This window comes from Augochlora pura, chromosome 8, assembly GCF_028453695.1.
Source record: "Augochlora pura isolate Apur16 chromosome 8, APUR_v2.2.1, whole genome shotgun sequence".
In the NCBI taxonomy this organism is placed as follows: domain Eukaryota; kingdom Metazoa; phylum Arthropoda; class Insecta; order Hymenoptera; family Halictidae; genus Augochlora; species Augochlora pura.
This window is the reverse complement of record NC_135779.1, coordinates 763,477-786,825: the sequence shown is the minus strand read 5'-3', so window position 1 is coordinate 786,825 and position 23,349 is coordinate 763,477. Positions and strand designations below refer to the sequence as shown.

The following is a 23,349-nucleotide window of genomic DNA, read 5'->3' as shown; positions in this document are numbered from 1 at the left end:
CCCCTCGGGAATTCACCGATCAATTATTTATAAACGATTCGTATAATACGCCGAGCGGAATCCAAATCAGCGTGGAACGATTATCCCGAGAGGAAGAGAACGAGAAAACTTGGCGAGCATTGTTAGAACGAGGGGAGAGGAGAGGAGGAAGGGAGACGAACGCGATGAATCAGAAACGCTGTACCCGAACACACAACTATTTCCATGTCTCGAGTATAATAATCTCTAATTGCGTGTCCAGATAATGAGGGGGGAGAGGGAGAGAGCCTGGTCGAGGAGAGCAAAAGAAATCGGCAGATTTATTCGGCTCGGGCCCCCTCGTTGCTAATTTCGCGACGACCTGCTTCGAGCGACCCCTCTCCCAATTACGTTCCGCCTCAAAAACGATCTTTTGTCCCGTTCGTCTCGAGCGTAATGCTTCAAAACCGCGGCAATCAAAATTGATAAATGCGCGAACCGTACGAATACGTTTAAAACCTGCGGGTACCTCGTCGATTATATTGGCATGATCCCCCGGTAACGAGTGCACCAATTTCTTCGAAATACCATGCACATCTCGGCATTAATAAATATCTTGGCCGATGCAATATTTTCTGAATGAACAAAGAAATAATAGAAGTAACCAGCGAGAGTGAGATTATTCGATGGAAGATGATCGTGTATTTGGGATAATTTATTATTCGAAACACGAAACGGAAGTTCTTTATTACACTTTCTACTCTGGTCTCTTTTTGTCAGCCGCAAAATTGCATCGACACGGATGGACACTGAATGGACTCTGATTTAGATTTAGAAATGACTGCGATTTGATACAGCGTTGCTTGCCGGCATGGACTCCGATAAATATCGTGTAAAATTGGATCGTTTTAACCGGGGTATACCGCGTTCAGGAATAATTGATTAAATAAGGCGATAAATCAGGACACGAATCCCTCGATCGCGGTTCGCGGACCCACGTCACACGCGCGCGCGTCACAGCTACACCGAATGCTGCGCTGCACGTCAGCCTGCGTTATGCAACGCGCGCGGCTACCGTGGGACCGGTACGCAACCTTCATTTAGAAACGCGAGAGAGCCCCTATACGCAATCTGGTCACGATTCCGCCTTATCTCGGAATGCCGCGGTCGCCATGGAGACCCCGCCGTGCACCACCTCACCCGCGCGCCGCCATCCCTCGTCATCCCTCGGGAAACCGCTGACGCGCGCGCGGCTGTATACATTTCCCGCGCTTTTTCACGGCAATCTTTCTTGCCTCGCAGCTCCCCACGGCTCCGGATTCCACGGCAAATTCAAATATTCCTCGCCGTTGGTCTTCCCAACCCCTTCTACCCCCAGCGCATTAATCCGAAGTCTGCGGAAAACACCTTTCCTTCGGCCAACTCCCTTCGAGATCGATGGCAAATCGAATTTGCGAAATTCCGATCGGGGTCCACGCGAGATCGTCCGAAGCGCCGATTTTGCTCGCCGCCTTTTTCCGCAAGATTTAATCCGTCGAAAAAGATTTCTCGCGGGTTTTAGAGAGAATCCACCATGGAATAGAGCGCAGAAACTGTCGGGGAGTTAAACGGAGGGGTGACGGTACTCTTTCAACCCTTTCAAGACGATGTTCGTTCGAGACTCGCGTTTTTCCATATTTCGAGGGTTCGTTCTGCTCGGGGCAGCGACGTAGAATTCGTTACGAAATGCGGCGGGGAATAAAATCGAGAGGAAGATGGCACTCGATTCCGACCCTCCGAGGATCGTACTAATTTTCAACTCCGCAGAATACGCCCTTTTTATTCTTTTATCGCATTTAGAGCATTCGCAATTCTCTCGTAAAATAATGAATTAATTTGACGACGATTTACTGTAACATTAGATCACTGGACATTATTATAGATGATGAAGACAATGGAATATTTTCTTCCTTTTTCGCCAATGTTTGAAGACAATAATTGTAAAAGCAAAGGGACAATGAATTCTCTGCATCTGCAGACATTTTGTCCTAGCGCGCGAGTGAATCACTCGACTTCCGCGGTAATACAGAATTAATCTTCGCTTCCAGGAAGCCTCGCTTTGAACATTTCAAACGCGCAAGGTCTTGACTTTATCCGGTAGAAAAGATATGTCGCGAATAGACACGCTCGAAAGGTAGTTGATACAAGAACTGCTCCGGAACGTTACGCACGGTTTTAATATAGTTACCGTTCCCGGACGGCTAAAAATAGTCGTTTTCTCCGTTGCTCGTAAAGCACCGGACAACTAAAATTAGTCAACGATTGATAAAAAAAAAAAACACTTAATAGTTTTAACTAGTTTTAGCTTTCCAGCGAAGAGACAAAGTGTAACGAATTTGAAAATCGACTCGGCCGTTGGAACCGCGCGGCAGAGTCGCGACACCGGTTACGACCGCGACGAATCAGTCTCGGGGCAAATATTTTTGTTTCCTTGTGCCCTGGTCGATAAAGGCGAATCAAAGGACAGCGCGCGCGAGCGCAAAGCGTTCCGGATGGTCCCCGCGTGTGCCTGGTCGATCGCCTATCGAGCGTGAAATTTTTCAGCAACGTCTGAGTACAGAGTCAACAACCAGCGCTGCGTTCTAACGAGGAATCGAATGCTCTGTTTGCCGACAAAACAAATCGATATCGGGCCCGATTCGAATCGATGTTTTTATCGCGCCGCGTTTCCGCGCGTCGACGAGTAAATAGAAATTGTCGAGCGCGCGTCGGCAAAACCGCGAAATCGCGTTCTCTTTATTTCGCAGAGCGGCCTCCCCATTATCGACTCTCGAAACGCTTACCAAGGAAATCGGACACTCGACGGAGAACTACGACCTCTCGGCGATGTCGAAATTCGAATCGCGCGCCGCGAGATAGCAGGGGATCGATAATATATTTTCTCGAAATCGAAATCGGAGTTCTGCGAAGATTTTTTAGTAAAATGTCTCGCATCGGCTGACGAAGCAATGGCGCGACGAATTTTTGCCGATACACAGATTGCCGGGAGATTACAAGATTACGAGAGCCTTCGGAAACGGCAAACAATTCGAAACGAGATTCCATATCTGGCGGTGCACGTTGTCGATTCTCTTCGACGAGACGAATTAACCTTCCGCGAGAAAATTTATTAACACCCTATTTCGGTGAAAATTGACGCGCTGTATTTAAGAAAAAGCGTCAGAATTGTGCGACGATATTAAAATTGTTCCTCCGAGTTTCGCGCGAATCTGCAATGTATAAAACCGTGCGAGAGCGGATGAAAAGTCTTAGATACGCGGCGAAGCTGGCAGCGCGAGGACTACTATTGTCGCAATACGTAATTCCGTGGCTGCAAACCACGGCTGTCTTCCCAACAACCACGGAATTACCCGCCATAACAATGCCACCCAGTGCGCGAACACTTTGAAGACCGAAAGTGTCCCCGTTTCGAAGGAACTAAAATGCGTCTAAACGCGATACAACTCGGAGCCGATCGCGCCGACGATAATTACACCGGCCACGGGGCAACGAAACGCGCAGGGCCAGGTACTTAAATATCGCGTCGGCATTTTTCACCGGCGTCCGGTACTTAACGGAAACCCACCGAAACCCGCGGCGCAACCAGGTAGAGAGAGCGCAGACCCACGGCGAAGAAAACAAAAGAGAACGGTTTCCATTGTGCCTAATCCTCCGCCGTTCATTTTCCCGACAAAAGGGAACAGTTTCGTGGACATTTGAAAGAAACGCGTTTCGGAAGCGGCGAGAATTGTTTATCCGCGAGGCAAACGTCCAAACGGTTCGAACCCGGCCGCGGCCAACAATCTTTTCCCGCCGTTCGGATCGTTTTACAACTAGTTTACCTTTTTCGATCCAGACGTTTATTACCGTTCCCCGCCCGGTCAGCCTGCAATTCCTTTCGACTTTCCTTTGCCGGATCGTTTAGCGTAATGCATGCCGTCTTGCTGCCAAACATCGCCTGCCAAATATAACCTGGCATAACCTGGAGCTTTTCACATGTTATGCAAATTAATTTTGTGATTTGTACAATGGTTTAGTGCTCTCGACAATTGTTTAAATATGAGTAAATTTTATAGAAATTATTTTCCAACTTGATCGACTCTAAGTCGCCACTAAAACCGCAAAGGGCTAATAATTAGTAGAAATTGCGACTCGAAGAACTATGTCGATCGTTAACTTTTTCGGTACGAGTGCCATATATCCGACATCCATCCTATTTTCTGCTACGGACATTTTTCCTCCCAATCGACCGCTCTGTATTCCCATTTTATTTCCACGACGCGCGAAGACGTCATCCCTTTCATCTCTGGGATGCGACAATGTGGAGAACGTGCGCGAGCAACGAGGAGATGGAACAATGCGATTCAATTTAAATTGTAAAGGAACTGTTAACGATATTTTTGTAGGCGAGCGAGGAGACTCGTTGGAAACCAAGCGGCGACGGAGACCACGATCTTGCCGTTGAAGTGCGACGCGGATCGCGGGGCTCGCTTATTTAGAAACATAGCCATTTTAGAGAGTCAAGGCGAACCACAGTCGTGGAAAGCCGTGGAAATTGAATTCATTCGACGCTGACCACTTTGTTCGATCGAATAATCGGAAGCTTCTTGCGTTCCACCAGATCAACCCTCTCGAACGATAGAAATTAACACGAGCAATTTTAACAAGCTACCAATTGTATCGTAATCATTTTAAAAAATAAATAATTCATACCCAAATCCTTCTCAAGTCTTTATATTTTGTTTTTATCGTAGTTGGTCTTCTGAAAAGTGCATAAAATAGTGCATAAAATGCCAGCGATAAATAACCAAAATTTAAGATAACAAGAAACTCGACCCTGCTTCCAATACCAATTTCTGGCGGCTCGTTAAAAGCTCGTTTCAAACACCGTGAAAGTCGGTACAGCAATTTGGGGGCTAATTAAAGCACTCTCAGTTCCTGAAATCACGATAGTCACGCGTACGTGACACCGGTCTCCCGCGAGAAATCAGAACTGGAAGATGCACACGCACACACACACACACACATGTACGCGCGTGGGGCGATGTCGAGGTTTCGCGCGAAACCAAATTTCCCGCGTAAACAGAGACTCTGTTTGCGTGCGAATTAACTCGGTTAGAATGCGGTCTGGCGTTTACCCGAAATTAAAACGAAATAAGGAAAGCCGCCGCTGCTGCTGCGGGGCTCTTTCGCCTCGACTAGATAACGCGGCGCCCGACGAGCGTTTTAACGCGCCGGCTCCAATTATCACCGAATTACCGAATAAATAGCTCGTACAGAAAATACCCGAGCAAATAAAAAGTCATGTTAATGTAATCGCGCGAGACGGCGAGGTCGGAGGAGGGGCAGGGGTGGAATTTTTGCGAACGACGAGAAGAACCAGTCCGGGGGGAAGGGGCTAATGAGCCGAACCGACCGCCGACCATAATTCCGACCGGTGACGCCGTGAAATTCACCGAAATTCGGACGCGATGGTAATTTGTCGGATATCGAGAGGCCGGGGGGGAATATCGCCGATAACGTTCGATCCGAAGCCGCGAAGAAATCTCCGTGACGCGGTCGCGGAGCAGACTGTAACCGGAAATCGGCGTGTGCCTGACCGAGTGTACCGCAATCTCCCGCGTGTCGTCATCGCGGCGAAATAATAATTACAATCAACAGAGTCGTTCTCGAGATACTGCTCGGAACTGGTTTGTTAGAGCGCCGCGCGTTTTGTTTTGGTGATATCTGGAGGCGCGACGAGCCGGTATTTAGTCCTCTGTAACGCGTTAATTGGCACTCGACGAGCAGTCGCGAAAGGATCTTTTTTAATTACAGTTTCTTATCTCTAAGCGAACGGGAGGGTCTTGCCATTGCGAAGGAAAGAAAGAAAGATCACGGCGATCCTATTCGACGAAAAACTACTCGCGATGCATTCGAATTTCGAAGGGACCGACGATGAAATTTTTGCGCGACGATAACCCGACAGAAATTGGTGCGCCGCTCGCAACAGAAATTGCAGAATAAACTAATCGAGCGCCGGGTTTTCTCGCTTTGGCTATTAAGTCGCCGATGGCGGCACGAAATGCAATTTGCCGCCAAACGTTCGAAAAGCTGGCCTACCGCGACGCATCGGGAAAATCAAAGAGCTCAGGTAAAATTGGATTAGCGCGGCGACGACGTCAGCAATTGAATCGCGGTGTTGGGTGGAGGGACGCGAAGGGAGTCCGCGGTGCGCGCGAGGGGTTAATGGTGCACCGAGTGCTACTTAAAGGCGAATAAATCATGGAAACAAGTTCGCGCGACAATACGTCATCCTATTCGCGGCAACCGGCAAGAAACTGCGCGCGCGCGCGAGCACCGTGGATGCAACGGCCGGCAAAAAAGCAGGGGCAGAGATTTATATTGCCGCTTATCGAACTCACAAATTACTCGGGGGGGCACACCGGGGGAAAAAGGCAACGATTTATGCACACGCCGAGATGCACGGCTTTTGCTTGCCTTTGCTTTTGCTTGCGCGTTTACCCGGGAGAGATCTTGGGAGGAGCTGTACGAACCTCGAAAGAAAGTTAATTAGCCCGGGGATCTTTGCCGAGGTCACGTCCGGCGAAATTCAGCCTAATTGAAACGCACACACGCTCGTGTTGCTTCAGCTCTTATTTGAATTATTTCAACCTTTATCTGAACGTTTACCCTTCGTTAACCCCTCGCGCCACGATTTCCCTCTCGCAGTTACGGCGGATTAGTGCTTATTTGTTTTATTCGTCGGCGCACAGTTATTTCGGATAATTGTTCTGTGCCACAATCACCTTCGCTTCAGTGTTTAAATATTCGTAATTCGAGGGTCAAATTCTATTTCGATTCAAGGTAAATAGTGTAACACACCTAGATTTCGTTAAAAAAAAAGACCGGTTAAGGACGATGTATTCAAATTGTATTTCTCGTTATTTGTATACAAATCGAATCAGTTATTTGCGGAAAAAGTGTCCATCCGATGGCGAACGGTTAAACACGATATTTTAGTGGGTATATTTCGATATTAATTATAATTATGTTTCAAGTTCCATCGATCGTTGTCTTAAATACCTAGATAAATTATTGAACTACGCTCGTTACGCGAAGTATCATCATCTAGGTCTTTACAATCTTATAGCATCGTACATTGCAGCGTCGCGGTGTGCCGGACACCGGAGGTAAAGAGTTAAATTGCAAATGAAGATTATTGCGAGTATACTCGCGGCACGCAAACAGGGGGATTATTATTTTCCTTCTTTTCCGAATGCTTTGTGTCTCAATATTGTCGCTCGTTTATGGTCGCAACAGCTGTTCAACCACCGCCCCGAGCCGAACCGCCGCGTTATTAGCCCGGGGTTATTAAAATAAGGTGGGAAAGTATTCCAACTGGTCCGTTCTTTTCAAAAACTGACTACACTGTTATTGAAAACATCTGTCGGCGGACAGAGTACCACGTTGCTATAGAAGTTGACTCTAAAGAGAGTATATTGTAGGGATTACGGTCATCGGTCATTATTGGCCCGGGCCCAGAGCCGAACCGTAGAAACTTTTATGGTTTTACGGCGGAAGCGAGTAAATTTCCAGCGCGAAAAGGCTGAAATATTTCAAAGCACTTATATATCGGCAACTGCTGCATTGTTCTTAGCTAAGCCAGCCCGCCGGGATAGCCTACTTTGTAAGGTTCGGGCTAATCCGTGGTTCATTGCAAGGTAAAGGTAACGATCCTGTCCGAATTATTTCAAATACTTGGTCGAGTATATCGAGGCAAGGATATGGGTCCGAATTTGGAACCCTCGGGTAATATAAGTGAACTAGACCCAATCTTTAAAAATGTGAGGTATCGCGAGCAGAAAGCTGGAATAAAACGAGAAAAATGCGTGGAACGAAGGTAAAGTTATCGGAGGAAGCGATGCGAGAATAAAGGGCGTGCAATTACTCACCAAACAACGCCGAAGGCACCGTATCCGATGGGTCTGTCGGGCTGAACGGGATCCTGGGCTGGCGGCGGCGGCGGGGGTGCAGGCGCAGCGGGATGATAGTAAGTGGGGGGTGCCTGGGCCGCAGCCGCAGCCGCGGCCGCCACGGCGAGGACCGCTTGGCCCGGGTGGGCCCCGGCCGTCCCGCCGCCGCCGGTCGCTCCCGCCCCACCCCCCTGCACCAGCGACATGGACACGCTCATGGACACCCGCGAGTGCCGGCTGGGCCCAACTACTGCCATCAAAACCTCTCCTCCGATCTCCCTGGGGGACCAACCTCCGCACTCTCAACCCTTTCCTTGATTCACCGCCACCGCCACCGCCGACGTCGCTGCGCTTCTTCGAGGTAGAACCGGAGGCACGCCTCTCCGTCGCGCCTTCGTCCGTCACTCGTCGTCTTGTTCACCTGTTTGCTTTCGTTTTCCACGGGGACACAGACCGCGGTGATTCTTGGTTCGTCGTCCCCGCGGCCGGGACACCGGGACCGATTCACCCGAGACAACACTGACACACAACTCGGAACCGCTACTACTGCTTCTTCTTCTTCTTCCCTCTGCTTTTTCTTCGGCTGCTGTCCGATCGGCTGGACAGCTCGTCCAGGACGAGACCGAATCCCGTCGCAAGCTTTCCGCCGGTTTATTCCGACTCGCCGGAAACTGGAACGATTCCGAACGGAACCTCGGCGAGATTTGAATGGCCCGCGCTGAAGGCGGCGCGGCGGGAAGGTCCGATGTCGCAGGGACTCGAGGGTCGAACGTTCCGTGACACACCACGCTCGAACCTTGCAGCGACCGTGATCACGTCCTTTATCGTAGCCACGTCGAAGGACAATACGCTCCGAAATACTCGGCGAGAAACGGCAGTCGATGCACTCTTGCCGGGTTTCTCCGTCGCGCGTCGCACCGCGCACCGTCGACGGGGCGTTGCGTGTCCGACGGCCCCTGACTCCGATGCGTCGCGAAACGAACGCTGACGCGACGACGGGCTTCTTCTGATGTTCCCCGATCGTAGCCGAAAGGTGCGCTCTCGATGCGTCGGGAGCCACCCGGAGCACGATTCACTCGGATAGTACTACACGATCCGTTCCTCTTTCGCCGAACAGTCGCTGCATCGACGGACGAGCGACGCGCTTAGGTTATGTTTGACACACGCACGCTAGCCGTTCGCTCCCTCTTTGCCGTCAGTTACGCTCAGCTGGCCTCATAACGTTCGCGTTCCGCATTAGGATGGTGGCGGAAAGAGGGGAGAGATCGGGGACCGATGTGCTTGTCCGTAAGAAAGACCGTAGGGTGCGAGAAGAAAACAGAGAAAGGAACGACGGCGGCCACGGGAGGAACACACTCTCTGGAAAGGCTCAGTGGAGTCCTCGACGGCCACGATGATATTCCGGCTTTTGCGGCCGCGGAGGGGACAGAAAGAAAGAAAAGAAAAGAGAGAGAGCGGTGAGGGCCAAAAATGATGAATTCGGTGGTTCTCTCGAGCGCGACCACCGTGCGATCTCTCTCTCTTTTATCACTGTCCGGGTGTTACGGCCGACCCAGAACACTGCCACTTCTCGTACCAGATATGTCGAAGCACGCACACACAGAAAAAAAACACGCGCGCGCGCACACACAGAAGCGAGAGAGGGAGAGAAAGAGAAAAAAGGAGTCTCTCGCGTTAGCCGCGATGGAGGGATCGTCGCGGTACGAACGAAACGCACGTGTTCACGCAACGAAGGCTTGCTGGCCACTAACCGAAGGGGAAGGCGAACCGTACCGTCTACAGCGCCAGCTGCTCACAAAGGCCGGTCACGTGATCTGCGCGGCAAGCCAACGCGCAACCGAGCCACCGATTCCTGCGTCCCCTTCTCAAATACGCGATGCAACTCGCAGCTCGACTATATTCGCCTTACCCTTTGTACTTTTATAATTTAATTAAACCTTGTACGCTCCCCTCGGAATTGCATACAAGATCCTGATAGCCTGCACGTTTCTGTCTCGATGGATAAACATTGCAAAAATTCATTCCCGTTCGAAACGTTGTTACAATTCCTTTGCTCGAGAAAACACCGCGAAAAGAGGGGATAATTTGAAAATTCAACAACCACACCGTATGATCGATGTTTTTATTTCGTTACGAATGCGACGGATTCGTTGAAGGTTAATAAAACAGACATTTGACGAGTATCGTTATAGTTGAACGTGTATATTTACAGGATCGTTGCGAATCACTGTCGAACGTATTAAATTAAAAAACTGTTTCGTCCCTCTGCTGCGTCGTGACAACTTACACATATAAAAAATGCTACGCAATTACAAATAGTTCGAAACCAGCGATTTACAAAGCGCAGTTGTTTGCATTACGATACGATTGTAAGAAAAAGTCGCGATGGTTTTTTCGGGTACCGGGTATCTTTGTTGCGACGATGGTGTTTGAACAATGTTACGAAGAAAACTGGAAATCAGCTTTCGTCGAGTTAGATTCGTCGGTCTTATCTTCCAACCGTAACAGTTTATTTGACATTTTATTGCGTATAACCATGTCTCTGTATCGATATCCACATTTATCATATACATGTATCGTTCCAGTGATACTTATACCCATAAAGGAGAGTATTATCTGTTTGTCGTTTCTCGTTCAATCCTACCGCATATCTGCGAGGCATGTATTCACAATTAACAACGCGAGAGTAGCAAATCCATTAAAACTCTGATCGAAACATAACAAATGTCAAAATTATTGTGTTCGTGTTCTCTTACTTTTCTTTTTCTCTCCGTTCGCTCTACACACAATGAAAATAATTCTTTGTGCTTTCCCTTCGTCTTTCTAGCGATCACATTGAGCACGTTTAACTAACAAGGGTAGATGTGCCCGTCACTGTGTCCTTTTATATCCTTTTCATGTCTAAATAAAATATTAAAATGAATTTGAGATATTAATCGAAGTAAAAAGTACACGAGTTATTTATTGTACCCTAATCATGCAAGTACATGTAATGAGTTACTATTCTCTAACGAATCCAGTGCTCCAGATACGGTAAACTATACCGAATAATGTGATCCAAATAGTGTAATAAAAGATTGTTTTTTCTCATCCTCTTTCCTTCTGAATTTTTATAAAATAAAATAATATCTAACATAATTCGCTCAACATATATGGTTTCTCTATAAAGTATAACGAGTTCTTCGACATGTAAACAGTTTTTTGTACCGCGAAATGTCTTGTTATATTTTCGCGTTCATCGGCTGGTTTTTTTTAACAAGTTTTGTTCAGTTTAAACATAATTAAGGGCACTGTAGTCGAGGGGCCCACAGCAACTGACACGTTTATCCTAGTTGGTACACTATTAAAATCTAATTCTTTCTTACGATTTATAATTATGCTTCTAGAAACGCCTGCCTGTTCGCTCGCTTACATCTAAGTGACGTACGAGTATAATCTGTGAATACAGGCCCGGAAACTTACAATGTACGATCGTGTAGGAAAATATGAAAAGGTTTTACAAATCTCGAATCACCTCTTCGTGCGCTACATAGGCTTTTCACTTTTTATCTCTTTGGTCTGACCGAATTTCCGTGTCGACAATGTTCTCTTTCTCTCTCCCTCTCTCCCCTCTCTTTCTACTGTTTCGCCGAAACAACACGCGAACAACGTGAAAAAAATAAATTTCGCTCTAGTATCCGTTATTCCACGCTATATTGCAGATAACACAGTCCTCGTGCTCCCATTTTTGTTGTCTGTTTACGTTCTTCTGGCCCGTACAATGTGTATAATCGCGGGAATTCAAACATCACAAACCGACTAAACCGGTGTTAGAAACATACGTACACGATGAGGGATTTTGAACCCATCGACGCTCGCGATGATGTTACATCTACACGGTATGGTTCTTCGTGCAACGTGTGAAATATTTGTACAAAATTTTGCGAAAAATAGCTCTTTCTCTCTTTGCCTTTTTCTCCCTCTGATAACGAAGTCGGTTATGACTTCCATAAAATTCGTAAACTCTTTCCTAAAATTTGAATCCTCCTTTCGATCAATCGCCAAGCACCGATGGGTACGCGAATTCAACGTTTGCCTCGTGTGTTTGTCACTGTATTATTAATCGTCTAACATTAATCCATGGTATTTATGTACTAACAAGCGCACAAGTATTAGCAATATTAAGCTCATGAGGTATAGTGTGCTTTACACCATAAGTAATCTATTCATTTGGCGAGAAATTCTATAGAATTAAAATTGAAAGACGTAGCGTCGGTGATGAAATTAAGGTATCGGGGGCGTGCATATATTTACACGTATACACACCCATTGCGTATTACATATTGAAATCTCATGAGAACCTCAAAGAATACCAAGAGGCAGTCCACTCTATTCTCTTGATCGTGAAACGAAGCAGAGGTAAATAAAAGTATTAATAATCTCTTACGAAGGTAACAAAAGTGAAAATACTTCCACCTTATGCACACGATGATTCGTAAAATTTTGTGCGAGTACTCGATCAAACGCACAATAGTCTCTTTCCGAACATTAAACAGACAGCATTAACGAGCTGTTGTCTGATTTCAGTTCAGTTTATTTTTCTCTGGACACCACTCGATCACTGTGTAGAAATTTTCGTTTATATTATTGAGCGATGGCATCACTGCAATTTTTAAGTCAGTTCTAGATTAAGATAGTTCGAAGCCGGTGTTGCTAGTAACCGCATAACGTAGCTTCTCCCGTAACGTGCTCTTCTTTTGGTAATTGGGTAATTTAAGTAGATTAAAACATGTGGACGACGTGGGCAGACGGTTCTGTGGATCCTTCTTGCGAATTGTAAAAAATCCTCTGAGTACGCTACCTGTTTGATAATACATCATTCAGGAGATGCTCGCGATGTATCAATAATTAATCAATTGAAAGACTTGCCTACCTATTGTATCACCTGTGTCTTCATCGTCGCCTACCTCTACGCAGCGGATGGTAAAAGGTGGATCTAAGTGGGCGAATCCCAACAAAGGCGACTTTGAACAGCTGGTAACAAACTATGGAGATGAAGAAAAATAAGTGTTATTATTACTGTCCTCGAGGTACAATATTAAAAAACATACCTTGAGGAACATGCCCCTTTCGTCTTCCGAGAAATCGTTCTCCAAAATGTCCCATAGCCAACACACCACGCGATGACTATCGTGAAAACCACCATAATATTTCGTATGTTTTCTCAGGTCTCTTAAGTCTAACGGGACATTGTCGCCTGAGATTAATCGTTGTAACTAAGGAAAGAAAACATGTGAGGATCTTTGCTCGATTTATCGTGGTAATCGTATATAAACTTTCATCTTACTTCTGGAGTTGAAAACAAAGCCAACCAATCGGGATTAATTATAGAACGGAACCCTTTGATGAAAGCAGCAGTCTGATCCTTGATTTGCATATGCATTCTGAAATGAGCCATCAAGTGTATGTAATGGAATTTATTTTCATTGGTCACCGGCTTCGCTCGCCCTCCAGTAAGTAATTCGTGCGTAACTAGCTTGCCTAGAACGTCCTCGTCGACAGAGAAAGTCAGTTCTAACTGGCTAACGTCACCCTTGTAATGTTTCACCAGAGTGAGACTCCGATATAAATCTTTGTCTAGCGAAGCCAACTCGTCTAACCAGCTGTACAATGCCCCACCAGTTTGCCCAGAAAATTGGGAAACGAAAAAGGAGGCGAAAGGTACATCCACAACAATACCCTGAGAAAAATAATTGAATTAAAACGATATCACCAAAGATCTTGGTGCTATCCACTAATTGATCAGTAAGTTTACTTCGTATACAGCCTTGCCCAGTATGCGACCAACGAATTCAAACAACTGCAAATGGTTTTCTTGCACAGAAGACGTCGGAGACGGATACAGTCGATTCTCGGAGGTAGCTCTGAACAGATTCAAGGATGGATCGAAAACTTTCTTTATCGTCTCTTCCAAGAACTCCTTGAACACTCCGTCTTGGTCGATGCCAGCCTCGGGCAAACCCTGTTCGTTTACAAAACGCACCCTGATCAGACCTTTCAACGCTTGCGATGGCAACATTGCAAGCTGACGATATCCGTCTTCCACTATACGTGTCCTGAAAGCAAATTCTTGGTTTAATTTAGTGTACAGTCTTTCTGGGTGATCGAAACCATAGATACACACACCTATGGACAACAATCAGCGTTGTTAGAGTGCTGTTGCAAGCGCTCTCCGTCAAACCCAATACGGCTTTCTCGTTGACTACTTGCTTGCGAAACAATACTACACGTTCAGAATGCGGGATCACGTGAGGCATCTTGGAAAGAAGTAGAGCAGCGCCGCGTTTTTCCTTCTCCAAGTCTGCCAGAAAACCTGACACGCGAACTTCCTGTTTTATGTAGAAATACTTCAATTTTAAAAACGCACAGAAGGCTCTAACAGATGCGTTGTTCAATAAACTATACTATAGACTTAACTTCGCCAGCCAGTGCCCATCTGGGCAAAACGTTCTCCTACAATCTCGTCGATAAATTGCCATTAGCAGCGTGTGAAGAGAGGTGAACAACGGGTTCGTAGGAACCGATTTCGGATCTGGAATATCTAAAATATCGGTACATAACTAAACCGCTTAACATTCGTGTACGGAACACGGATGTAATTTTAAGTTACCCACCAAACAAGTTATTGAGTACAGCTTTGTATAAAAACTGATTTAAAAAATATGATATCGTTACAAAGTCGGAAAGTTTGAACGGATCTTGGTGCTCGTACATTTCCATGTCATCTAAAATTCTGAAATAGCGGGTAATACGATTGCTGTTAGCATATTTAAGTATCTAATATATGTATTTGAATGTACTCACGTAACATAGTGTGTCATACAATCCGAGAGTAGTATCAACATTTGAAATTCGGGCGCTGTGCATTTCGTGTTGGCAGTTAAATGGTCTAAAAATGCTTTCAAACCACAGTGTGGACCCAAGGTTCCAAGGAATACGTACATGTGGTACAAAATTTTATCGTGGTAACATAAGCCTATCGATATAAATATACGGTGATTATAATTGTGAGGTAATACGTTAATAATAGATTGCTAGATAATATATACCTGTTAATATTTCCATTTTCATTTGTGTAAGTGTATGCAATGCAATTTGGTACAGGGAACATATTAAAGCTATCTTGGTAGTTTCCGGACTTCCCAGTTTTCTATAATTTTTAGTATTGTTATTCCTATTTGTACGTGCTTCCAAAAATGCTCTTCTAAAAATGTTAGTACCAACAGATGTACTTTGCTGTTCTACCGTCGGAGGTATCTCTTTCTCTATGAGCTCTGTTAACGGTTGGCCTAACAAGAAAATTTACGAGCATGATCACAGTTCAGTTGCCGTAATTTTAAACGATAACGAATTTTATTTTACCGATTAGCTGTGTTACTATTCTACCCGTCCATAAATATTGCAATTGTAATTTTACGTATTGTACAGGTTCTTGTAAACTTTTATCGATCTTCTGTGTCAGCCATCCAAGAATTGGATGCAAATGCGTTAAGTTACTCTTCTTTGCAACCACGTATTGTTGACATGCTTCCAACATTTTTGTTACAACAAACTAAGATAAATCGTAATAAATTAATGACCATATTTAAAAATAACAAATCAAATACTTTACGATAAATATACGGCAGGAATATGTACCGTGAAGGATGGATAATATAATTCTCTGAATACCTCCTCCCTTTCAATATTAGCCAATTGTATTAAATTAGCTAATAAACATAGCGCATAGGTACGTTCAAACGCATTAGAAACTATCTTTAAATTCTGCTCGGAATTTAATAAGTCCATGCTTCGAGCAAACAAATTGTAGGTGATAAATGATGAAATACACTAAACATGTGTAAAATTTAGTATATATAGTTTGAACATAGAATTTAAATTAGAGTATTATATAATATACCTCTGAGGACACGTTGTTCAGGTGATAGACCAGTGCAGGAACACTGAAAATATTAATCAAAAACAGTGATACTAATTTATCCGACATTTGAGAAGATATCAGTGGCCTCATTGCTAATGTAATAGCTATTGTAAGTGTAACTGGTTTCAAAGCAATTTCCTTTCTACCCAATCCCTTCATCAGGAAAGCCTTAAAACAAAAGGAATGAATTGAAATAAACTTGAACCATCTTTAGAATAACTGTTATCAATTACCTGCATAATTGGATAAAATCCATTGTTGACTAGGTGGCCCATTATATTTGCACAAAGTTGGTTCATTCCAGCTCTCAATACCTCCATTCCCTCTACTTTTTGTATTGCCCATGTTGTCGGAGATGTAAAACTAATCAATGTACTTAATCTCAGAAGAATGGATTTATGGTCGCATACTTCTTTTGGATTGAGATTATCCAAGCCCTTGAGACAATAAAGAAGCAACTTTTTTATCTGCAATATCCATGATATGTAGCGATCTTTTATCAGCAGTCCTATGTACGAAGTTTCCAAAGACTTTGAATCAAGAGTGGACACTAAATATCTGAAATGATTGTTAAAAAATATTGACTTCATTTCATCCTACTTTGTAGAAGACAAATTATGCACCCTTTTATGCACATACCTACATAATTTTTCTATTCTTCCTCGATCCCTTTCTTTCTTATATACATACAAAAATTTAGCAATAATCTTGTACATGTGCTGTGCAGGTTTCAGCTCACCTTTGTGATCTATACGACCATCATTCAGAAAGTTTGTGTCAAAATCCTCCCTGAAAACGCAATTCTTATTTCAATTATTTGTAATAAAATCTAACAAAGAAATAATGAAGAAAATCATAAAAGATAGAAATGTATTCCACAAACGAGACCATTAAATAAAAATTCGAATGCAAGATGAATATACTTTAGCAAGCCAACGGAAGATTACCGAGCGCGTAAGTAAATAATCGACGTCAACTGATTAAATGAACAAATATCCTGTTTACAGCGGGCTGCAAATCATTCGGAATTATTGAAGTACGATTCAATGACGAAGAACTTACAGTATTCTTTTACGGGTCAACCAACCCCTAACATAAGCTTGAATTAAGGTGACAGCAACTTGTCTGTCCTTCTCGTGGGCTCTTTCTTCCCTAGCGGCCTTCGTTTGCTGAAGGAAGCTATCTTTGGACGACTCTTCAGCTTTAAACATTGTAGAAACACCGCGAACGCCCGCGAACCACCAAATTATGCTAATGCCAAAACATTGTCAGCTGGTCATCCGTGGTTACCAGTTGACACTGCAAATACAGCCACACACTAGAAAACATCCTTCACGATAACGTACGTCACGACAATTTCATCCGCGAGATAATTACGTCGAGCATACGGCAACGATTGACACTGACCACACGTTTCTCACTGTCACATAATCCATGTATTCCACCGTATGACAATCAAGCACGACGGCCATTGTTATTAATTTGATTCGGGGTTGGATATCGAGGACAAAGGATATTAGGTTAGGTTAAAAAGCACGTGACTAGTGGCGCCATTAGGTCGACAATGTGAATTGAACGGTCCCACATTGCTCTTACTTTAATTCAATTTCACTTTACGTCTCGTACATTATTTTTCAACTTTCGGATGCATGATGAGTAGACCGTGGATCTCATGTATTTATGATAAGAATTAATCGATCGAATACATAGCGCTGAAAACATTTGAAAAATTAAAAAACATTTGCAGTACTCTTTCAGTGAAAAATGAGATGAAAGAAATATTAGGAAAAGTAATTAAGCATTTATTTATGTAAAGTAATAGGCAAAACAGTCTTTTCTATTCCGAACGAATTGTATTTCAGTTCTCTTAAAAAGTATCCTGAGTGGAGGTAAACGACAGTCAAGAAACTCTGTGTCATACACATTTTTTCATAAAAATAATTACCTATATAACGTTGGTTTTATAATACCACACGCACTTCTATTCGACATTTGTACTTTGTCTTACAAGATATTCGAAACGAATTCATTAACAGTTAACAACATGCATACGTCTCGGCCTCTTACATTTTCTATAAATGGTATAAATGTGATTTGCCTTTAGTCGATACTTTATTGTAAAATTTCTTGTTAGTAATTTAAGAACGATTTAAAAACATTTATAAGACATTGTCTTCGTGTTCATACTAAAACAGACGCAAGACTTTAAAATTAGTTTCAAGTAACATCGAGAATAAATGCGAGACTATATATTTTACTGTAAATTCAGTTGAGAGTGGAAATACTATGTACGAATCAAATAATACAATTATTAGAAACACTTGTCATTGTTCACCGTAATAAGCTTATGCTACAGGCTCTAATTTAAATTGTGCTTAAATTAATATGATCTTATGACTAAGTATTTAAGGTAGTCCGTAAAGTTTTAATGTCCTGTCCATACTAGTCGATGCTATGTACTGTGCATGCTTTCCAAAACGGACGCCTGTCGCGGCTGCTGTATGATCATTGAGCACTTTCAGTTCTTGCCATTGCTTGCACAAGTAGACTCTGAAACCGAATACAAATAAGTAGCGAACATAATTTAATAACAATCGAACGATCAATGGAGCGTGTGGTATTCACCTCACGTCTGTTCCAGCGACTGCTAAATATGTGCCACTTTGATCGAAGCAAATATCTTTGACCTCGTATGATTCTTCTAATTGGAGCGTCTTAAAGTTTTTCAACTTGCGCAAATCCCACAATTTCACGCAAGAGTCTTCAGCAGCAGTGGCTAAGTAGTAACCGTTTTCGGAGAAACTAATTGCTGTAATTGGTCCCGAGTGACCGGGGAAATTAGCTACGTTTGATTGTTCTTTCAAATCCCAAATCTTCACCTGAGAGTCCGCAGTACCGGTGCCGAAAATCAATCCATCGGGATGAAACTGAGCCGTGGTCAAAGGTTGACTAACTTGACCAGCGACCTACAATAGAATAAAATGTACATCAGAATATATTACAGAAACTGGATGAAATTTACTAATTCTTTTTATATAATATACCTTAGTGAGTAATCTACCAGTACGAATATCTGAGAAAGCCCAATGTTGGTCGAGCGACGAACTCAACAAGTAATCGCCAGTCGGATGTAAAGATAGACCAGTGACGGGAGCATCGTGAGCCTTCAACAACAATGTCGTTTGACTAGTACCTACATTCCATACTCGTATTGTAGTGTCAGGCGATGCAGTCATTACTATATCTTCTTCAGGATGATAAATAACTCTTGTAACCTGGCGATATTAAAGTACAAGCCATAAGTAACAAGAGATTCTAAAGACATAAAAACGCATGAACGATTTACACACCTTCTTGGTATGTCCTTTTAATATAGCAACGACTTGCTCTGTGTCTTTATTGAATACTGTAGCATTTTTGTCAGCACCACCAGTTAAAATCTTACTAGTATCTGCACTATGAATATCTAATGCTAGTATACCAGGGACACTGGCAGAGTGAAGACCCTTAAACAAACAAGAATTATGACAATATATTCAAAAGTTTTCAATAAACCAAAATTGAACAAAGAAAGTTACAGGATGTGACGCGAGTGTCTGAAAAGCGCGAATACTATCTTGCGGCATCAAATCTTCAGGGACTGAACGTCCGCGGCGTTTCCTTTCCTGTGTGAGCACTGTAGCTCTTTCCTGAAGTTTCTGTATTACATCCTCGGTAATACCAGCTTGTTCCATGGGTTGAGCTGCAGTGCCACCAGCTTCAACTGCAACTGCCTGTAAGAGAGCATGTTTTACGATACAGGTCTTACTACAGTAAATCCTCTCCAATCGTCCTTCAGCTTGTAAATAAACACAAATCGTCAAAACAGCTAGAACAATAAATACAAATAGTTGTGTCTTCAATAGTTTGTCTCTGAAGGACAATTAGAGAGGATTTACTATATTCTGGTAAAGCAAGACAGTTGTACATAAAGACAATATATGTTTTCCATACAGGTTGTGGAATGGTGGTAGCTTGAACAATTCCAGCCTGTGGTTTCAAAGTAGCCAAAGCTTCTCTGGCTGCAGTAACTTCTTTTGTCAGTCTAGCAATTACACGACAAGCTGCATCATGCTGATACAAGGCATGGGATAATTCTTGCCTAGCTGTCTGAAGCTGTTGCCTAAGTGTAAAAGAATGTAACATCACAGCATCCCATTCATCTTGCAGAATTTTTAATATAGCTGGGATAGATGTGGCACTTGGCGGTTTAGGCTTAACTATTGGCGTAGCTGTAGGAAAACATAAGAGATGAATATCAATGGTGCATAGTCTGTCCAAGATAAAGGCTTCACTACATACTTTTGACATCGATAAGCTGTTCTATGGTCAGTTCTTTCCCTGTTATGGGGTCCACTCCATTTTCATTCACGTACTTCTCAATCAAACGCCTTTCGAATATGGAACCCGACGCAGGCGATATGACGGGGTGCTCCGGCACTTCATTGGAAACTGAAAATTCATTTAGTTATAGGAGACAGCGACGACAATGTGAAGCATTTTAGGTTATGTTTAGTGTTTGCCGGCATCGGCTGCAATATTTACGAAAAAATACGATTCATTTCAAATCATTCGTTGTAAGTTATCTACGCAAATCTAACATAAATATATACTCTGTACATCTAATTGAAAAATATTAATTAAAAGAAGAAAAACTTACTTGCACAAGAAAGCGCCATTTTCACACATAGGAGATGTACTGACTGCGCAAGCCATTTAAGTCATTCACTACTTTCATCAATTTTTGTATAAATTTAAATATTTTGCATGAACAATAGATGGTTCAAATATTTCAGAAGAAAATATTTATGCATTGCATTTAAAATATAGATATAGTATATTTAAATTACAAATACATTACAATGTACAAGTTATAATGTTCAAATAATGAAAATACAATGTGAAACAACGATAATGAAAACTTATTTCTCATTAAAAAAATTAATTTGATATTTGCAAAAATTGCTAGAGCAATGTCGAGTAAATATCGTCGAAAGAAATAATGTCTACATAATAACGATTTTTTGCCGAACACTGCAGTCAGTGCAGTCTTAAAAAGTGATGATACATATAGATAGGACTTCCGTTTTAGTTAGTGAAATAAACATGGCTCCTACGGTGGCTGTTGTCTTCTGTCTCGCACTTGCTTCAACATTTTTGAACGTCGATTCCGCATCTAATTATTATGGATCCGCAAGGGTTGAGGTACGAAACATATATATTTGCATCAAATATACAATTCGTTATATTAGTATATCACAATTTTATGTGAAATCGTTGTAACTCCGAATGACAACAAATATGTTTTCCAGAGCTGCGGCGGTTGCAGTCTGAACCGGCTTCCAGACGTACAGGACTTTGTTTACAAAGATGTACCCACTTAGTATCCTTGACTAAAAATCACTCGTGTATTCCATATTTTTTCGATATACATTAACTGTTAAAGACAACAGTTCTTATCAAGAAAACCTTTTGGATTTAGTCTTCAATGATCTTTTGATTTGCATGTAAGGCAAAGCAACTACTTATCCTTACATAAGATTCATAATTGTACTGTACAGGGTTGCAATCATATACGGAAATCCGAGAAGACTAACTGATAATAACTAGATTTATAATTCTCAATTGCACCTCTTTATTAACTATATGCAAGATATTTCCTTTAAGCTATCATCAATATGTTTTTATGACATATCATGTAGTACAAATATTTTCCATGGATCATTAAATATTTTTATATAAATCCTTACAATGGCTTATAGCAATAATGTTGAATTTAAACATATTCGTGGTGCAGAGCCAGAACTTGTGCTCTTTGATCACAATAATGAGGTACATTGCAATTAATAGATCTAAAAATATATATCTCTTATTAGATACTTCTATAATTTTTATTTTGCAGGAAATAGAGAGGTTACCACTGTCCATGTTAACCAGGGAGGAATGCAATAACTTATTAACTTCTAAAGGTTTTACTAAGAAGCCAATAAAGGATGAGATTTAGAGTATAAAATCAGTAATGCGTTTAGTGTTATAATAATTATGGATTTTGGGAATTCTTTTACAAGACATAGTAAGAAATCAAACGGTACTTTTTTAAGCGCGTTTTTGTTACATTTATTTGAAATGGATATCAATGTTGTAAGATACATTGCCGTCTCATTGATCTCACGATATGATTTCGAATTTTATCACGTAATGTGGGAAACGCACAATCCTATCTAGCCTATTTATTTTCGATATATATATATATATATATATGTACATGTTGTTTTCAGTTAATATGTTTATATATACGTTCTGATTGACGCGTAAAGATAGGTACTAGATTTTAATTCGACGATCCTGCATTAAGGATCCATTCCCCTTGCCCTTGTTCTCACGAACGTAGCTACGATAGCTCTACTGTATTATATGTACCGATAAATGACGATAAGAGAGGAAGTCAAATATAAAATTTAGTATTTAGGTCATAACCACATAGTTCATAGCTGTAAATGTATTTCCGTTCAGGTGCAAAAGCTAGAATAGGTAAAGAAATAACAATTAGTCAGCACAACAAGGCCTGATGCAACTGAAACTTATTCTATAAGGTACTTTCTGTTTATTATATGTTTACTTATGGTCTCTAATAAAAATATGAATTGAAGATTTGAACAGTTTTACTGATTTAAAACTACTATTACTCGAAATAAGGGCGAAAAGTTTCATTAAAGCAGAAGTTTTATATCTTTAATTAATGCATTTATTTTATGTTTATTATAGCGTTTATGTATTCAATAAACTTGTAAGGCAATATACAATGTTTGACTGCCAAAAAATACAATTTATATATAGCAAATAACAGTAACAACGGTTTTTTTTTCGAGCGAAATACATTCAAAAATTTTTTTTTCATATTGTATGGCTTTTGTAGATAATGGAACTACATGTGGAATGTCAATTTTTTGTCAGTTCAATCGCTGATGAAATTGATTATCATGTTCTGTAACACATTTCTGTTACTGCAATTACCTTTTTTTTTTAACATCTACATCCATAACCATTAGCACAAATGAAAACTGAAATAAATAAACTATATATCTGTATTTATCTTACTTTGCTTGCTTGTGTTATCAATTTTACTTAACAGTTAAATTATATACATTACTTTTTTCTGTAGTTCATTAAAATTACACAACTTTATGATTTTGTAATTGAAATATCCTAAAAACCAAATTACAGACGTGTTTTTTTTTTGCATAAAGTGGATAATATCTTACATATCTAAATGTGATATATTTTTACATAATATATATAGATATATATATATATACATGAATATCATAAGTTCCAGATTTTCTAAAGCCATTACAAAAAGAAACCTGCTTGAATATGCGTACTCGGTGGAAAGCATAAATACAAGAGATGACAACTTAT

At 42.0% G+C, this 23,349-nt stretch overlaps 4 protein-coding genes across 8 annotated transcripts in view; 1 reads left to right on the top strand and 3 right to left on the bottom strand.

Moving 5' to 3' along the window:
* Positions 1 to 9,670, bottom strand: part of Nmo (serine/threonine-protein kinase nemo) — a 170,534-nt gene extending 160,864 nt beyond the window's left edge. For all 5 annotated transcript variants that reach the window (XR_013494676.1, XM_078188342.1, XM_078188344.1 and 2 more), the window contains exon 1: positions 7,911 to 9,670. Coding sequence is in view for 4 of the 5 variants with exons in the window: in XM_078188342.1 (XP_078044468.1) it covers positions 7,911 to 8,188 (278 nt within the window). In the remaining variant the exon portion in view is untranslated. The remainder of the gene's footprint in view (positions 1 to 7,910) is intronic.
* A 369-nt stretch (positions 9,671 to 10,039) lies between these two features.
* On the bottom strand, positions 10,040 to 17,353 carry LOC144474251 (ubiquitin-protein ligase E3B). Its single transcript, XM_078188934.1, has 16 exons — positions 16,954 to 17,353; positions 16,531 to 16,680; positions 16,125 to 16,449; positions 15,871 to 16,059; positions 15,609 to 15,800; positions 15,333 to 15,522; positions 15,020 to 15,259; positions 14,775 to 14,946; positions 14,585 to 14,703; positions 14,383 to 14,511; positions 14,097 to 14,295; positions 13,726 to 14,026; positions 13,258 to 13,650; positions 13,022 to 13,186; positions 12,844 to 12,955; positions 10,040 to 12,771 (listed from the first exon to the last, which is right to left on the bottom strand). The coding sequence occupies exons 1-16, from the start codon at positions 17,100 to 17,102 to the stop codon at positions 12,599 to 12,601; spliced, it is 3,198 nt and encodes a 1,065-aa protein (XP_078045060.1). The 5' UTR covers positions 17,103 to 17,353; the 3' UTR covers positions 10,040 to 12,598.
* Positions 17,354 to 17,700: 347 nt separating this feature from the next.
* On the bottom strand, positions 17,701 to 20,626 carry Prp19 (pre-mRNA processing factor 19). Its single transcript, XM_078188552.1, has 8 exons — positions 20,591 to 20,626; positions 20,233 to 20,382; positions 19,885 to 20,162; positions 19,470 to 19,664; positions 19,242 to 19,397; positions 18,936 to 19,166; positions 18,517 to 18,857; positions 17,701 to 18,441 (listed from the first exon to the last, which is right to left on the bottom strand). Exons 1-8 carry the CDS (start codon positions 20,607 to 20,609, stop codon positions 18,297 to 18,299), a joined length of 1,515 nt encoding a protein of 504 aa, XP_078044678.1. The 5' UTR covers positions 20,610 to 20,626; the 3' UTR covers positions 17,701 to 18,296.
* A 399-nt stretch (positions 20,627 to 21,025) lies between these two features.
* On the top strand, positions 21,026 to 22,579 carry LOC144474044 (selenoprotein M-like). Its single transcript, XM_078188508.1, has 4 exons — positions 21,026 to 21,135; positions 21,243 to 21,313; positions 21,693 to 21,762; positions 21,833 to 22,579. The coding sequence occupies exons 1-4, from the start codon at positions 21,037 to 21,039 to the stop codon at positions 21,932 to 21,934; spliced, it is 342 nt and encodes a 113-aa protein (XP_078044634.1). The 5' UTR covers positions 21,026 to 21,036; the 3' UTR covers positions 21,935 to 22,579.
* Positions 22,580 to 23,349: the final 770 nt, after the last annotated feature.

Bases quoted from the DNA above. Each gene is read 5' to 3' on its own strand.
- LOC144474251 (XM_078188934.1), bottom strand. From the start codon at position 17,102: ATGTTTAAAGCTGAAGAGTCGTCCAAAGATAGCTTCCTTCAGCAAACG. The intron at 15,523-15,608 runs GTACATATTCCT...GATTTATCTTAG, and splicing joins TATATTATCCATCCTTCACG to TTTGTTGTAACAAAAATGTT. The intron at 12,956-13,021 runs GTATGTTTTTTA...TCATCTCCATAG, and splicing joins AAAGGGGCATGTTCCTCAAG to TTTGTTACCAGCTGTTCAAA.
- Prp19 (XM_078188552.1), bottom strand. The intron at 20,163-20,232 runs GTATGTAGTGAA...GTTTTCCTACAG, and splicing joins ACAGCTTATCGATGTCAAAA to CTACGCCAATAGTTAAGCCT. The intron at 19,167-19,241 runs GTGTGTAAATCG...TAATATCGCCAG, and splicing joins TAAAAGGACATACCAAGAAG to GTTACAAGAGTTATTTATCA.
- LOC144474044 (XM_078188508.1), top strand. From the start codon at position 21,037: ATGGCTCCTACGGTGGCTGTTGTCTTCTGTCTCGCACTTGCTTCAACA. The intron at 21,136-21,242 runs GTACGAAACATA...TATGTTTTCCAG, and splicing joins ATGGATCCGCAAGGGTTGAG to AGCTGCGGCGGTTGCAGTCT. The intron at 21,314-21,692 runs GTATCCTTGACT...AATGGCTTATAG, and splicing joins TACAAAGATGTACCCACTTA to CAATAATGTTGAATTTAAAC.